The sequence below is a fragment of the Podarcis liolepis genome (genome assembly GCF_965112155.1).
Source record: "Podarcis liolepis genome assembly, chromosome: 9".
Lineage (NCBI taxonomy): Eukaryota > Metazoa > Chordata > Lepidosauria > Squamata > Lacertidae > Podarcis > Podarcis liolepis.
This window is the reverse complement of record NC_139564.1, coordinates 44,927,215-44,945,159: the sequence shown is the minus strand read 5'-3', so window position 1 is coordinate 44,945,159 and position 17,945 is coordinate 44,927,215. Positions and strand designations below refer to the sequence as shown.

The window sequence follows — 17,945 nt, the reverse complement described above, 5'->3', positions numbered from 1 at the left end:
ATTTAGAATTGTTAAGTAATATTGTCTGTGGAGGAATCATTGTGAAGCCTTCTATTACAAATGAAAATAATGAATACCGCGATCTCTTTCTGCTCTTGCTTGCATAGTACTCTGTCTGCCAATTGCAGACAATGAAATCATTCTTATCTGTCCACCTGTGAAAACATCAGACTTAGCAACACGCGACTATAACTTTATAACCAAGATCAGTAGCTATATTTTATAGACATGGCCACTGTGCACTAAAGTAGTCTAGGAGCACTAAATAAATGTTTTTTGTAGTTCTAATATGCCCCATTTCCTTATTATTGGGCATGCTTGGACAAAGGGAACTTACATGACCTTTAGACTAATTATTTTAGCAGGTATTTGTTGAAGCGAATTCTTCTTTAGTACACTTCCCTCCTTAGGGATCTGTTTCGAAGAATGCTCGGTAGTGCACTGTTTTCTGTGGAAAGCTGGTTAGACTCTAGGTTATTATTCCGAAGGGAGAAGTATGCTTTGACTCTTACTGTATTTCCCACAATGGACCGTAGCCTATAATAAAACTCATAGTCACTTTATAGTGAAGTGACCTGGCCTGTGCATTGGCTTTCGCCATTTGTGACCCATCACCCCAAATGAAGTTTATCAGCTACCAAATGGTTGTGGACTACCAAATGGTTGATTGCCTCCTCCCCGCCATTTTGAAATCCAGGTGGGTAGGTGGGGGAGGTTTAGTGAGCCCGCAGTGAGCTGCCATACATGGCTGGTGGGCTCCTTTTGCCATTCAGGCCTGTTTTGTGTGTTTAACAATTCCACACAGCACTTTATAATATCCCCTTTCTTCTCCATTCCCCATGGTCAAGGATTCCCATTTCAGATGTCTGAACATGAGGAAAGGCTTCCAGCATATGACAGAGATACGTAAGCATGCAGATCCTTTGATATGAAGGCAGTGCAAGGGCAAAGTAATAATCATTTTTATTACATGCATGCTAAACATGAAGGAACATCAGCTGACGTTTGCTTTGAAGCTGACAAAATAGGAGCTGAGGGGCAAATACCCTACAGCACAAGTGGCCTGTGCTAGATTTTGAAAGCTTGCTTTTACTTGCAGTTTGCTTAAGAAAAACTTTTATGGAGAATCCTATTTGCTACTTTGTTGATAAAGCTCAGAGCTCTTAAGATGACATAGGTCCCATCCCCTTTTGGACCTTTTCCTAAGATAAACTGTAACATCCAGTAAACTTGTAATGCCAAAGTCAGTTATATAAAACTGAACCAGAATGTTGCATCTATAAAGGCTGTATCCATAGTACGAGGCTTCTTGGGCTTTTTTTAAAGGTGGCTCTCCTACACATGAAAGCATGAAATTCAGTCATTGAGGATGAAAATCAATTTTGGACATTGCATTTTTAGTTATAAATTACAGACCCCTTTTGTGGATCGGTATCTGCTATGATGATAGCCAACTCAGACTGGACCCACTGAAATCAAAGGCAGTCATGTCCATTTATTCCAATGGGTATACTCTTAAGCATGATTAATGTTACATACAACCCCATGCCTTTTTTGTTTCTTCCATCCTAATGGTTGTGGAAATGTGCTGGGTTGGGAGAAAAGAGTGTGAAGCGATGGGGTGTCAGTAGGTCATGCAGGGAGGGGCAAGTGCTCTGCTTTCCCGATCCACGTGCCTTTTTAAATGTCAAAATAATACAGCTCATCCTGCTTTATATGTGAACAGAGCAAGACACATGAATGCAGCTTCCAACATCACATATATTTTGGTCCAGACCATACATCAGTTCTTGGGTGCAACATTGCTGCCAGTTTAAAATTGCCCTAAAAACCTCAAGCACAAAATGAGTTCCAAAAAATCCCAATCTAATATATTCACTCAGTGCCTGCTATTTCATTTTGTTAACCCTTTCAAACACACACACACACACACACACACACACACACACACACACACATTTTAGACACTGCACAGTTCAGATATTTTGAAACATTCTTTGCTTACCATGTAATGGTTTAAAGTGATAATTGTATTTGCCGCATAAATATTTATGAAGCAGTGGACTGCATCCCACAAAAATGTGTCAACTAAATTTGGTTATTCAATTGTCATACTTGCCTCCAAGAATTTTAAACCGTCCAAGATGCTATCTTGCCAGAAAGCAAACACGGATAGATGTCAAAAACCCACTAAGCACAACAATTTAGGTTGGTTTGTAAGCACTACATTGTAGATGTATGAGCACCGATAAACAATGACTGTGGTTCCAGTACTACAATTTATTCCAACTGCAATTCTTTGCTGAGAGGTTTTTTCCTCCCATATTCCCAAGGCTGGCTGAATCCTACAATTTCGAGAGGAGCGCTTCTACATGCAGGCTATTCCGCTTAGCATACTATCAAAAATGAAAAACAATGGTTTGTGAAGGTTGCTAAATAAGCATATAATCATCAGATTAGAACATAAGCCATCTATTTCCTTTTTATCAAATCAACAAGATAGTGGTGAACTTGTGAAACTTCAAGGAAACTGAGTGTGTGTGTGTGTGTGTGTGTGAGAGAGAGAGAGAGAGAGAGAGAGAGAAATCCAGGCAATGTAGAGAATCTGGCCTCTTTTGTAATATATGCTTCTAACAATCAAAAAGTTTTAAGCAATTGCTATTAACATGCAATTTTTAAGAATGTGTATTGTGAAAGAAATGTAATGTGAGCAAAATGCATTAAAAGCATGGCTGCATTTTTTATTTGAAAGGTTGTATGTACATATACAGCCAATAGTGGGTTTTTTTATCGTGTAAAGTTTGGGAAGTATATTAGTCCTCAAGTCTCGCCCAAGAAATTTATGCATGGGGTAATTCCATGCATTAATTTGTATACACAAATTGGGAGACAGGCTCTCTAATGTCTGAAAATTCCAGCTATAGCCAAGGAATCAAACAATGACCCTTATTTCCCAAACAAATGACTACAAGTCAGTGCTTAAATGCCATGGAGTGGACGACCAGGTTTTGCAGGACTGCTTCTATCATTGGCCATGCTGTCTTGGGGCTACAGGTTTATTTCCTCTGTCGTAATGTAATCTGAGACAATATGATTACAAAAATTGACCAAATGGTAACTAGCCAATATGCAAAGTACAGCTTCACTTATGCTATCACCAGCAGCTCCTTATCCTGAGTTGTTTGTGAAGCTGCTATAAATTTTAGTGGCTGCATGTTAGTTGCCATGAGATACACAGGTATTAGGAAGATTTTGGAGCTCTACTATGCACACAAATGGCTAGAGAGTTGAGAATCACTGCAGCTGGGGAGAGAGGCCTGCCATTCTTCCAAGAGAGCTGAGCAAAGTGGTAGAAGAGGCATGGGAGGTTCTATCAGAGCAACATGCCAGCCTGTAGCTCCTGAATAGGCAGCACCACCCAGTATGGGCAATGACATTGCCAGGCATCGCTGGACACTGATACCCAGATAGTAATTGCACACCTGTACAGGAGCAATCTCCCTGCCTCTGTCATTGTCTCAGGGTGTGGGTGTTGGGTCTTCTTCCCCATGCAGGGGCTGATAGGCTGTCAATAAACTCCTAGATGAGTTGCTGCATTCAGGTGTGAGTGACTGAATGACTAGATATGTCAAGAAATGTACATGCATGTCTGAATTATTCCCAATGTTTTCCAAGTTCTGTTGACAAGAGCAACTGGGATATTATAGCCAATTAAGTCTCTGAAAGAAGACATTGCCAATCTCATGACACCACCTTTCTCCCCAAACACTCCCTCTTAACAGCAGGTCTTGATTTATAGAGAACTTGCTGCAAAGCTTGTTTTTACCAAATTTATAGCAGCCCCAGGGCTCCAAATCTATGCATAAGGGGGGAGGGGGGAGGGGGAGAGAGAGATCAAGGAGTAATTATTTTCCCTCCCACATATATGACTGTGGGGCACATCAGCACATGTTACAGAATGTAGTTTTTGCAAAACAGCACAGCTAGATGTCAGAAGAGCCGAGTTCCCAAAACGATTACAAATGTATTGGCAATAAAACTGCTTCCTCACTTGAGTTTACAAAAGGGCAGATTTGACTATCACTCTTAAAGGATTAGGCGGCTCAGCATTTCAGCATATTAGTATGAAAGTGGTCTTTCTCTCTCTCGAGCACAGGTAGACCTGTAGATAATGCATTATGGAGGCCGTGCTGTTTATCAGGAGGGTGAGTAGGAGGAGCAAGGCAGTGAGGTGGTTGACACTGTGCAAATGCCACTTTGGCCCCCGTCTTGGTCAAGGGCCTCACGCCACCTATTTTCATGAGGTGGAAAGTTCCCTTTGGCCCCAATGGTATCTTTCCTCCAATGCAAATGTCAAGCAGAGGCCCCAGTCTGGATTGGGACTGCAGCAAAGGATGGGAAGCATCCCGCCCGGTTTCAGTCCCAGTCAGAATTGGGTCCCTCTGTGCCTGCTGTTTACTCTGAAGAAATATCCATGCAATTGCTAACTGCATGAACAGTGTCACATCTAGTTTGGTTCTGACAATATCTCCTTTAAAATCAAATTCAGCTAATTTTTTTAAAAATAGAAATCTATCATTTATTTTATTTCATGTATATCCTGCTTTTCTTTCATGGAACTCAAGATGATGTATTAGGACTCCCAGATAATCTTCCATCTGGACAGTGACTAGTCCCTGACCAGATGGTTACAAAAAGTAGAATTATAGAATATTTCATCTTTCAGAATGAATGTGGAATCTGCAAGCATAACTGACCAAAGTTATTGTGTGCAAGAGCATGCAGAAGAGTTTTTAAGGAGCTGCATAGGATTTTTAATAAACATGGCTTTGGTATGGGTCAACTGAAACAATTTGAAACATGGCTTTGGTATGGGTCAATTGATGTGGACATTTAGGCTATGACTTATGAGTGTGGCAGTAGATTGCAATCACTGTACATTCTCCATCCTCAAATTCAATTCTAAAATCTGAAGAAACAGTAGGCTGGATCCAAACTATTTCGGTTGCACTCCATTTAAATCAATGAGGCCCAAGTTAAGTTAGGGCTAACTTTTTAATGGCTGTCAGTGGGACATAAGTACATCTAACTTAGTCTGGATACAACCCAATCAGTTCCTGTCTTACAGCACCACCATCTGTTGCTATTGAATAAATTATAACAACTATAGCTGTTCTTTCTTCAGTCTGGTGGGTGGAGAAAGGAAATTTTTTAAACTTAACAATGCAGAATTTACTGGAAGTTGTGGGGGGGGGGAGGGTGTTAAAAAAAACCCTCCACTACATTTCTGTACGATATCACTTGAACAAGTGAATATTTAAAACTTTCAAAACTGCCAAGCTGTATAAAATGCATTAAAATAATATTATTAAAAATATAAATGAAAACTGAATTAGACAAAATATATATCTATATCCACAGTCCGCTAAGTCTTTAAATCAATAATCTAAGGTGGTCTCTAACATGGATTTCCTAAAATGTGATCTGAATAACAGCACAAAGTTTGCTGTTCAACATGAACTCTGTGAGTAGCTGATTGTACATGTAAAAATGCAATGTTCTGCCCCCTGGTGTTAGTCACTAAAAAAGGAACCGTTAAAGTACTCCCCTTCCTTTGCCTCACTTGAGATAGAGTGACATCTTCAGTTGAAGAAATGTAACAACAGTGCAAAACACAGACAATTGCACAGCTGTCAAAATCTGTCTAGTAGCCTTCCAGGTTTTCCCACTTCCCATCACTTTGTATAGTTAAAATAAACAGTCCTTGTTATGGACAGTGGAAGACTATGTACCTTAACATAATGCAGCAGGATAAAATTAATGTGCAGCAATTTAACAACTATCCAACATCCATAGAGCTTTATTCTCATTCTGGATAGTGCTGTACCTTAAAATGTTACACGAAAAGCTGAAGCAATTACACTTACAGCACAATCCTACGCTGGTCTACTAATTAGTAAACCCCTCTGTGTTTAGTAGGGATAATTCTCAGGGATATACGTGTACAACTGCAGCCTTAAACTGACAGTGTGAACTGTTTTTAGTGAAACAAGGAGGTAAGAATTGTGCTGATTTGATTTGAAAAAAGATAAAATGAGGCTTCTTGGGATAAAACAAGAGGCAGTGGCTGTGTATGAATACTTTACAAATCAAAGAATTCCGTGTCCCTAGGTTCAGTGACAGATATCTCACCAACAAAAAATAGCAATTAACCATATTCACTGTAAGCAGCCCCTCTGAAAGAAACACAGCCTGCACACAAACAACAGCTTTCTTGATGCTTGGGCTGCATACACATTATACCTTTAAAGCACATTCAAATCAAATTCTGGGCACTGCAGCTTGTTATAAGGGTTGCTCGGAATTGTAACTCTGAGGAGTTCACTACATTGCCCAGAATTCTTTGAAGGGAGAAAATGTGTTTTGAATGTGCATTAAAAGTGCAGTCATGTGGGCAAGTCTTGGAAGAAATACAATACAGTGGTATCTCGGGTTACATACGCTTCAGGTTACATACGCTTCAGGTTACAGACTCCGCTAACCCAGAAATATTACCTCAGGTTAAGAACTTTGCTTCAGGATAAGAACAGAAATCGTGCTCCGGAGGCGCGGCAGCAGCAGGAGCCCCCATTAGCTAAAGTGGTGCTTCAGGTTAAGAACAGTTTCAGGTTAAGAACGGACCTCCGGAACGAATTAAGTACTTAACCTGAGGTATCACTGTAGAGTATCAATGTGCAGAAGTATGCGCTTTCACTTTTTGCATGTTCTGCCTTAGGGTGAGTTCACGTTTGATAGTTGTCTCACAAATGCACCTTGAATACTGTTGCACACCACCCCAATCTCTGAGAGGTGAAACTTCTCCACAGGGTTCAGGCACTTACCCAGGGTTGGGTTTCCTTTAGAATGAGGAGCAGCAAAAACTGTGGTGTCTTTATGATATATGGTTTATTTACACATATATACAACCTGAGCCTATGATGGAAGGGTTCACCCATAGCCGCAGCCTTGGATTCAAGCAGAAATCGGGCATGGCTCTGACTCTCTGGCTTCCCAGCTTGCTGCTTTGCTTCCAGCTTCCAGCTCACATAACAAAACTCTGGCCTTTCTGTGTGGATGGTGCCATTTGGCTGCATAGGGACCCACACTACGAAAAGGAGCTCACTATTTGTATATACAGTGGTGCCCCGCAAGACGAATGCCTCGCAAGACGGAAAACCCGCTAGACGAAAGGGTTTTCCATTTTTGAGCTGCTTCATAAGACGATTTTCCCTATGGGCTTGCTTTGCAAGACGAAAACGTCTTGCAAGTGTTCCGATTTTTTCCCGCTCCCCCCTTTTTTCTAAGCCGCTAAGCCGCTAATAGCCTTTTAGCCGCTAATCCGCTAAGCCTTTAATAGCCGCTAAACCTTTAATAGCCGCTAAACCGCTAATAGTGCTAATCCGCTAATAGGGTTGCTTCGCAAGACGAAAAAAACGCTAGACGAAGAGGCCCGCGGAACGGATTAATTTCGTCTTGCGAGGCACCACTGTAAGATCTTTTTCAAAAATAAAAACATTTTCCCCTTTGGCAACATGTGCTCCTTCCTTAGCCCTAAACATATACCTGGGTATTTGAAGGATCAGAGGTGATTTTCCTCTTTCTAGCAAAGCTGGAAGCTCAACTTCCTCTCTCCTTCATTCCTGCTGCCCAGTTCTCAGGTTACTGAAGCAGAATCAGAGCTAGTGTTGCTTAGCGCTGAGGGAGAACTTGCTCCCACTGTTCCACAGAAATAATTGTGCGCAACATGAGAGGACTATTTGCTGACCTGCTCTGGCACCCAAGGGGTTCTGATGTTTGCCTGGTGCCCACCTGGAGAAGTTGCACAGGCTCATTAAGCTTATTCATCATGGGCACCACCAACTGGGCACTTCAGAGCAAGGCCAGAAGATACGGGGACGCAGATGGTTTTCCCATCTATCTGCCCAGTGAAAGGAAAAAATCTGCCCAGATATATCCCAGAAGGATGGTTAGGATGGAAGTATAAATAGATTTTGGCTTTCTGAAGCACATGATGGGGTTCTGAGAGGACAGACTACAGGGGAAAGACACCAGGCTAAAACTGGGAAAACTATATATTTAGAAATTGGCTTGATAAGCTGAGGATGTAACAGCATTTGGGGCTACAGTGGACATTAACATAAGAACATAGGAAGCTGCCCTGTACTGAGTCACACCATTGGCCTTTCTGGGTTAATATTGTCTACACTGACTGGCAGCATCTCTCCAAGATTTCAGCCATCATTCTCTACCAGTTCCACCTGAGCTAAAGTCACGCAAGCAAGCAAACAAACAAAATAAATGGACATCTAAATGAGATTTTATATGTTTGCTTATGAAGATGGAGAGAATAATAGCGTTTCTCAAACTGGACAAAGTGTGCTCCAATACGCTTTTATACTCTTACAGTCTTTAGTCCAGCAACAGCAGCATCTTCTTCTGTCTCCGAATAACAGGATAGGGTGCCCTTATCCATTCACCATACAAAAGCTTGTGCTATTCCAATAAATGTGTGAACCTGAGGAGTGCATGAAATAGTCCTTAATCATAGGAACGGGGTTGCTAGATTTTAATATTGGAATGTTTGGTGGTGGTGGGGTGTTTGGCGTAAAGTTGAGAACTGAAATTTGCACCTACAGATTGGCTACAGTCAGACATTATCATGAGAGGAACGAGCCAATGAGATGAGGAAGGGCCATAGCTCAGTGGTCAGAGCATCTGCTTTCCCAGGTGTGATCCCCAGGTATCTCCAGGTAGGGCTGGGAGAGACGCCTGCCTGAAAACCTGGAGAGCTGCTGCCAGTCAGTGTAGACAGTATTGAGCTAGGTGGATCCAGTGGTCTGACTCAGTCTAAGGCAGCTTACTTTGTTCCTAACCAAGCCTCTGTTCAGGCTTATGCTCCCTTTCCCATCTCTTTCTCCAGCGCAGCTGTAAGTGTGGAATGGAAGCTTTCACTTCAATTAACCACAGTTTAGCATTGCACCTTAACTCTAAACTAAGGTTGATCTTAATCATGGCTCGTTGAGAAAAAACTAGCTTGAGACAAGCTTGGCCTAAAATTGGTTTTGGACTGCAAGAAGATCAAACCTCTCCATTCTGAAGTAAATCAGCCCTTAGTGGAAGGACAGATCCTGAAGCTGAGACTCCAATACTTTGGCCACTTCATGAGAAGAGAAGACACCCTGGAAAAGACCCTGATGTTGGGAAAGATGGAGGGCACAAGGAGAAGGGGACGACAGAGGACGAGATGGCTGGATAGTGTTCTCAAAGCTACAAACATGAGTCTGACCAAACTGCGGGAGGCAGTGGAAGACAGGAGTGCCTGGTGTGCTCTGGTCCATGGGGTCACGAAGAGTCGGTCGGACACCACTAAATGACTAAACAACAACAAGAACAAAATTGGTCCCCCCTTTCTTTTTTAATCACTTTATTTAAGATTAATTGGTTTTGGAGAAGAGGGATGAGGAGCAGTGCATAAGCCATAAAGGAAGATGGATTCAACCCTGTCATGATAAACAACAGTTTATTGTCATATTTGGAAGCAGCCAAGGGAAGAAAGGAGCTCACGAGGAACTCTTTCTTTGAAGGTGGCCTGTCCCCTTCCATTTGACATGGATACCTAGTGTGGCATGTGTCACACATAGGAGCCCTCCATTCCCATCACTACATACCACAGTTTATCTGAGCACAACCACTGTAAGGTTCACATGGAATTAAGGGGCATGGAGGAGAGGGAGAATGGAAAAGCACTGGCTGCATGTGAAAGTAATTACCATAACTGTAAGAACATAAGCTTGCCAAAATGTGAATGAATGACAACTCTATTGACCTCACACTCTTTTAAGGAACACATTTGATATGCAAAGGAAACTGATATGTTAAGGTTAAGAAGGCATTCCCTACATAGCTGTTAGGTCACACATTTTACTTGTGTTTATGCACTGGAAATCAGCAAATCAAATTCATTTTGCTGAGTTTAGGAGGCACTTTTACAATACACTTAAATCCTTAAAAAACAACCCCAAAACTACTTCCTGCATGGCAGTGTTGCACTGACTTCAGGTTATGCGAGTTCAAATGCTAATGCATGATTAGGTACCCCATTCCTATTGTTTTTAATTTCAGATGTCATGCACCTTGGAGGAGAGCCCGGGTTCTTTGCATCTCTATGGAAAAGTTGGAAATCTGTGCCTGATAGTATGCACCCTTAAGTCTTTGGCTGTTTGCAGGAAGGGGATGAGATGCAACTACCAGATGTTGTGTAATTAATATATTGTATGGATGATAATCTTAATTACTGCTTCCTGTAATCCATGCTGCATTTTTAAAAAGGAGGATATGGAGGATCCAGGAAACGACAAACCTTTGATGTCTGTATCAGCTAAATTGGTGGAAAGCACTACTAAAGACAGAATTATTAAGCACAGAAATATAGAATAACAAGCCTTGCTCAGGATGAATTATTTTCCGAGGCCATTCCAATCACAGTGATTTGTGGGGAGGGGTGTTGAAATAAACAAACAGAGATGTTATTCACATGGGTCATCATTTTCCTCTGAGTTGGCTGTGGAAGCAGGGTGTAAGTGCTTCCAAACACTATTGAGACAGATAGAATGCAGATCTTGTGGTTGCTAAACACTCCTAGTATATATGTGATTCAAATATATAGGAACAGATAATGAGATTATTTTGCTGGTCCATAGCAATACATTCCCATTAAGATCAAAATCTGAAGATTTTTTTTTTAAACCCTTCTTCCTTTTTAAATAAAGATTATCATGTGGAGATACAGCAGTTGTTAGTCATATATGAGAAACAGAATGGCAATCCCAGGAGATGTTGGGATTGAAATACCAGTCTTACCTGACATGAGGTGTTGGGTTTCCAGTGACTCTGCACTCAAGCAGGACCTTCCTTCCTTCCGCAACTTCTTGACTCCTGAGTTTCTGGGTAAATCGAGGGGGTGAAGGTTGACTGTGTATCTCTTTTGTGACCTGGTACAGGGAAGCATTCTCACTGGCCTTGCAGTCTTCTTTCCTTTGGAGCACAGACTCTCCAGTATGAGTGTCTTCAGGCACCTCATTTGCAGGTGTGATCTCTGGGCATGTTTTGTCAGGGGTTGGATTCCTTATGGAATTAGGCATGGTTGGTTGCTTGTTTTTAGGAGAAAGATACCCACTATCTGGAGAAGAGGAGTTTCCGTCAGGGCTCCTGACTCTTGTCTTGGCCGCTTCACGAAAGATGGAAGAGAGTTCTTCAATTAAAGTAGCCACTTTGTCACACATCTTATTCTTGAAGGGAACATCACCTGCAGAAGTTGGTTTGGATTTGGGGCTCAGCTTTTGCATGCTTGGACCACACCTTTCAGCATTTTTAAGGCTCCGAATGAAGCTGGGTCTTGCAGGCAGCAGGGAAGATATGCTGGATGGTTTCCCAGTAACATTGTGAATGTTGTTTGCTTCCTGAGAATACATGTTCTGGTCTGGGAGAGTTTGAGCTGAAATCAGTAGTGAGTTTGGGCTGGTCACCTGAGTCCTATTGGAAGTGTTTTGACTATCCCCATTGGTCTCAATGGAAGAGGCATTATCTAGTGAGTTTGGAGAAGTGTTGAAGTAATATGTGAACTCCTGGTTTGCGTTCCCATCCTCCTTTACAGAATTCACAATAGATGTGTGAGCAAGTTCCAGGCTTTTGCTTATTTCTTCGTCACTAAGAAAGGCAGATAGCTCATTTGAAAGTTCCCCATCTGGTATGTCTGATAGGGAATCATAGAAGAGTTCATAAGATGAGGAATCCTCAGATGTGTTTTCATGGTTTCCCACATGTGTGCTCTTCTCTGCAGAATATGCCTCCATCATTAAAGGCATTGGAACAGTTTGCTCACAGCTTCTGTCCTGCATGCTGGAAGAGAATAAATTCTGTTTTGGTAAGGACCACACACTTTTTGTCACCTAACTACTCCTTTTCATTCACATATTATTAGCTCCAAAACCAGAGAGAAAACTGAAAAATCGCTGAAACCCTTATGGACCCTATGGACCCAGGTGAAATTATAATTTAAAGGTACAATGTATTTGACTACTACAATGCCAGGGTCCCTGTTCTGTGCCAGGCATAAGCAAACTTGGGCCTCCAGATGTTTTGGGACTACAACTCCCATAATACCTAGCTAACAGGACCAGTGGTCAGGGATGATGGGAATTGTAGTCCCAAAACATCTGGAAGGCTGAGTTTGCCTATGCCTGTTCTATGCAATTGTAATGTGGAGGAGTGGAGGTGCAAACCCGGTTCCCCAGATTACGAATCTACCACTCTTAACCACTACACCACACTGGCTCCTGGGATAGAAGGGCAATCCCGGGGCATTTTGCTGCCTGAGGTGAACATGCAGAAGTTGAATGGGCTAGAAGTTGATTCCTAGTTTAGCTTTGGTGACAGAACAACATCTTTGCACTAGGAGCAGCAGGTTAATTTAGGCAGCTCAGAGCAGCCTGCATGGTACACAAATCTCTGTCATCAAACGGAAGGGAATGGCTAAGGAGGAGGAGTTTGGATTTGATATCCCGCTTTATCACTACCCTAAGAAGTCTCAAAGCGGCTAACATTCTCCTTTCCCTTCCTCCCCCACAACAAACACTCTGTGAGGTGAGTGGGGCTGAGAGACTTCAAAGAAGTGTGACTGGCTCAAGGTCACCCAGCAGCTGCATGTAGAGGAGCGGAGACACGAACCTGGTTCTCCAGATTACGAGTCTACCGCTCTTAACCACTACACCACACTGGCTCACAAGGTCTCAAGGCACTCAGGAGGAACAGTAGTGGGCCTGCTGCTGCCACACATCCTACCAATTGCCACCTGAGGCAGCTGCCTCACTATGCCTAATTGTAGAGTCGGCCCTCATGCACTATAACCTTTCAACAGATTAATCTAGTGGTTAAACCAATTAGCAGGTTGCAGTTATAATTCTGGGTCATTTTAGTTTAGAAGACAACAGCTCATTGGGGCATAATAGCAGGTTGTAGAATTTTGAATGGTATGAGGAAAGATCAGAAATTAAATATTATTGTTGTTGTTGTTATCAATTAATGTATATACTGTTTCATTACCAAAATGGCTTCAAAGCTGTTGACAAGTATTAAATCAATTCTAACATATATTTTAAGCAGAGATTGGATGACCATCTGTCATGTATGATTTACTTGAGATTTCTGTATTTGCAGGGATCATTAGATCACCCTTAGGTTCCCTTCCAACTCTACAATTCTATGTTTCTATCTATAAACACATAAAATACAACAATAATACATTTTATCCACTTCTCAAGGACTAGAAAAAGAGAGAAAAGCTTTGTTCGACACACATTGTTATATATTTTAGAAGTATATTAAAAGCATTCAGGGCTTTGCAAAGGAAATGGAAAAATTTCATCTGGAAATGTGGGTAGACCAAAAGCTACCGTAAATGAATGCATAATGGCATTTCTGTTTGAAGGCAGGCGTTTAGATCTAAATTAACAGCCAGCCTAGTGACGGACCAAGCTGGTTTAGCAAGACAGCACTGATTCTTCCACTTCGTTTTTCAAAGCTGCATATCACCATATGCCATACTACTTTTCTTCCGTAAGAGATGTATGACCTGGCTGACAGTCATAAGATGCAATCGGATGTATTTTACATTGACTTGTGTAAGCTCCTGTTACATTTAGCAGCTCCTCTGGGGCTTATCTTGCATGAAACTCTTAACTCATTGGCAGAGTGCTTGAATCCTTGGACTAGCCTGGGCATCTCTTAATATCTCTTTTCTTTCTCAGTGCCATATCACTGTGTAACCGAGCAAAAAAGAAAACTATTAGGAAGCTGAGCTCTTTGCCATGAGATTTTAGCACCTGAATCTCTCAGGCAACGAATCTGCATTTTGTTTTTTCTGGGCTCTCTGCTTCCCTTTTAATCCAATTTCTGTAACAACTACATGCAACAATGAGTTACCCAAAAAGACGGTTACCAGATTTTTTTTCAGTGAATCCGGGAACACTTTTCAACTTCAATTGATTTTGTATGGGGACTGATTTGTAAATTCGGGGACTGTCCCCGGGAAATGGGGACATCTGGTAACCTTAAAAAGCTTTAAATCTGAACACAGTTGTCCGAATCACAGTTTAAGAACTTTAGAAAAGAACGTGAGAGATTAAACACACATTTCCAGTTTAATACAGAGCCCATGAGGGAGGTTGAATACCGACAAAGTTTCAACATATGCAAAGGCTTCCCCATTTATTTTGAATGGGTATGAGCATTATGTATCGCTTTGCGGACACTCACCTGCCCTGATACTGAAGTGAATGCAGAAGCCTGCATAGATGGGAGCTAACTCATCAGTGTGCACATTGACGTCTGACTAAAACAGGTTTCCTCAAACTTGGCCCTCCAGATGTTTTGAGACTACAATTCCCATCATCCCTGACCACTGCTCCTGCTAGCTAGGGATCATGGGAGTTGTAGGCCAAAAACCTTTGGAGGGCCGAGTTTGAGGAAGCCTGGACTAGAACTTTGGGTTGAACCTATCCTAACCTCTTGCTCATGAGCTATTCGACAGTGGAATAGACTACTTTAGAAGGTGGTGGCTGCTCCTTCATTTGATGTTTTTAAGCAGAGGTTGGATGGCCATCTGTCAGGGGTTCTTAAGCTGTGATTCCTGCATTGCAGAGGGTTGTACTAGACAACTCTTCCAACTCTTTAACTCTATATTTTATGATCTGCAAGTGGGTCACAAACCTTAAACAAATGGGTTGCAGGCTTTATAAGTAAACCAAAACAATATTTTTGCTTTTAATCCTTAACTGGTATGATGAATACCTCTTACAGCTTGTGGTATATTATAATGCTTGTAACTGAACAACAGAAAGGCTCAAGACTTTTAACACTTGGGAAAGGCTTTCTGACAGCTGGAAGCAAATCTGGTGATTTGCCCCACAACAGAGCCTGTACAACAGAGGTGAGCTGTAATAGCCACTCAAAACAGCTTACTAGATGAGCACCTTGTGTCATACTGTTGATGGATCTCCTGCCAGGTTAAGTTAATGGCTAAGCCAGAGTGATATGCTTAGTTAAAATAAGAAATAATATATTTACCTTCTGTATCAGTAATTATTTCAGACTATATCTGACAAATATCAATCCCTGCTTTGATCTACTTGTTGACAAAATGTAAGCTGAGGTATCTACTGACACTTGACAAAATAAACTGTATTATGAATAAAACTATTTAAAATATTCATAGTTCATTAATATGGCTTGTGCAACCATGTTTTTAGAATAATTTTGTTAATTTAGGAAGCGATATCCTGCAGGCAGATGCACACCAATCTGCACACAAAACAGTAAATAACTTGGTAAATACTAAAGGCATTTCAACAAATTCCACATTAATATGCGTGTTTGTTCATTTTTTTATTGGATGCCTCAAACAAGTGTTATATAATAGGCAATCTTGCAGTAAAAATGGCTGCCAAAGACCTAAGGCCCAATAAAATAATGTGTCACCGTACCAAAAAGGTTGGGAACCACTGGTCCAGGGGATCAGCTGTCAAGGCTTCTGGATAAGTGCCAGAGAATCAGGGCTAAACTTGGAAATTATATGTTTCATATGCTTATTAAGGAAATAATCCAGCCCAAGGCAAGTCCTTTGAAGTCCCATAGATTTCAGTGGAATATATTTTAGCCCTTGTCATGTGGTATATGCATGATGAGGCCGCCATGCAATTAAAGGAAAGTTGCCCCAGACCACTGGCCCTATCCCTGATATTGTGAATAGCCCTGCCTTCCAACATCCATGTATTAAACACTCATGTCTGGACACTGGAGAGGGAAACCTGCTTACATAGATCTCTGTGCACATATCTGATAGTGAGACTTCCTCTGTTCAGATGTCCACACTCAATGTGTTGGCATTGTAGGAGTAAGTTTAACTTAACTGTATGGAGCCCAGCTCACCTGTAACTCTGTAATTAAAATCAGTGGGATACATGAGCAGTTAGCGTTGGCTGGATCACGCCCAAAGTTTTTATTTTAAATGTTTTTAATACTCCTCTATTTTTTTAAAAAAGAAACACCCCCAATTTTAAATAATAGTTATACATGGTATATATTTCTTAATAAATGTGTGTTATTTTTCAAATTTTTATTAAATATGATGCTTGGCATCCTGTTGGCATTAGTTTTTCCATCATAGTGGCAAGTGAGCAAGATCTTTACAAGGCTCCAGTGCATGCAAGCAGTGACAGCTCTCCTTCCATTCAACAGTGAATGGGCACAGAAAAGTGAATTGCAATGAGGCAAATTATTCCATGTGGGACAATGCATTCAACAATGGGGAAGTTAGGGGTGCTCCAGACCCACTGGAATTGGTTTACGTCCATTTTGCAATCCACTGAACAATAAAGCAAACCTGGCGAAAATGTGTCTTACCCATTCATTCTCAGATAGTCCATACACAAAGAAAGGATAAAAATTCACATCCAGAACAGCCAGCTAATCTGATCGCAAGTGCCTAAAATAGATACCGAAGCAAATATGTTGGCACCTGGCAATGTAACTAGATTACTAGAAGGTGCAACATTTCTTCGTTTGTGAACAAAATGCCAAGTTCCCTACAGGGCACCACAATTATTTGGCTCTTCTGAACTTTTGTCCATTTATTTTGATTGCCTGTAAAAAGGCTTCACATCTCTAACAGTAAGCCTTCAAGTCTGCGTGCTTTGAATTAAGGTTTGCCAACCTACCCAATTTATTTCGGTGGGATTAAGCGCTTCATTCAATGCTGCATCATGGCCAGAATGTATAGCTCTGCAATGTTATCCAGGAAATCCACTTTTCCTTTGCCAGGACTCTGCGTCTTTAAGTCATATCTATTCTAGTTAAAATAACACTTGAACCCTATCAAATAGCATACATGATCATAATTAGAACTAGGCTATGAGCTATTTCTAGACTCTTCTGATTAGACAGCAGCATATTTATAAATGCTTTCCTCATCTCTCTAATGAGCTTATTGGCGATGGTAAAACAATGTACTGTACAGTTTGGAAAAAGAGATGAAAAGTACATGTAGCTAGCCTGTTATTTCATGCATTTCTTGATTTTTTAAAACAATATTCTCAGGCCTAAATGTGATATTCTACAAACAGCAATAGAAAAAATCACAGAAACTTTAGACCATCAGTTATAAATATGCTTACTTAAACATTATAAGTTATTGTTTGAAAGGCACTGATAATTCATATAATGAATCTAAATCAGAATATGTTTAGCACTGTTAAAAATAATGTTCAAGATCTGATTTTCTAGTGCGATCAGGAAAAGGAAATGCACAGGACAAAAACACAAGCAATTAATTATGTCTATAATGAGTTTCTTTAAAAATTAAAATCAAGTGCTTTCAAAAACATTATGCAACCAGAAAGCATGGCAATAGTCAATGAAATCTCTTTATATGTAGCGAATGAAATATAACATTCATACATGGACAAAATTAAGCAGAATTTAATAAAGAACCCAAAAGGATCTTACAAACCTTAAGTCAGTGTGAAGAATTTCATATAGAATAAATTTCAAGCATGGAAGCTCTTCCTCCTTTTGTCTAAGAAAGCTGGAAGTTGCTTTAGCTATTCATTCAGGATTGCTTGGTCCACAGTATCGAGGTGACTGTGGCCTCTGAGTTACATCTGTCTTCTCTGACTATGTAATTCCTTCCCACTCAACTATATTTGGTAACTGAACTCATGTTTCAGCAGGACTGCCACTATCTGGAATTCCAGCAGAACGAACATTGGGCCAAGATGAATGAGCAACGTCTGTGTGTGCTTCGTGCTTATATATCCAAGGAGTTGTTGGAGATTACAAAAAGCAGTCTAGTA

General features: G+C 41.0%; 1 protein-coding gene across 2 annotated transcripts in view; it reads right to left on the bottom strand.

Moving 5' to 3' along the window:
• PALLD (palladin, cytoskeletal associated protein) overlaps positions 1–17,769 on the bottom strand; it is a 210,439-nt gene extending 192,670 nt beyond the window's left edge. Inside the window, exons 1-2 of one of the 2 annotated variants that reach the window (XM_083520209.1) lie at positions 17,603–17,769; positions 10,900–11,937 (exon numbers count right to left, since the gene is read on the bottom strand). In XM_083520209.1, coding sequence (XP_083376335.1) covers positions 10,900–11,936 — 1,037 coding nt within the window. In that variant the 5' untranslated portion in view covers position 11,937; positions 17,603–17,769. The remainder of the gene's footprint in view (positions 1–10,899; positions 11,938–17,602) is intronic. The other variant, XM_083520213.1, reaches the window with a different exon arrangement.
• Between the last annotated feature and the right edge of the window lie 176 nt (positions 17,770–17,945).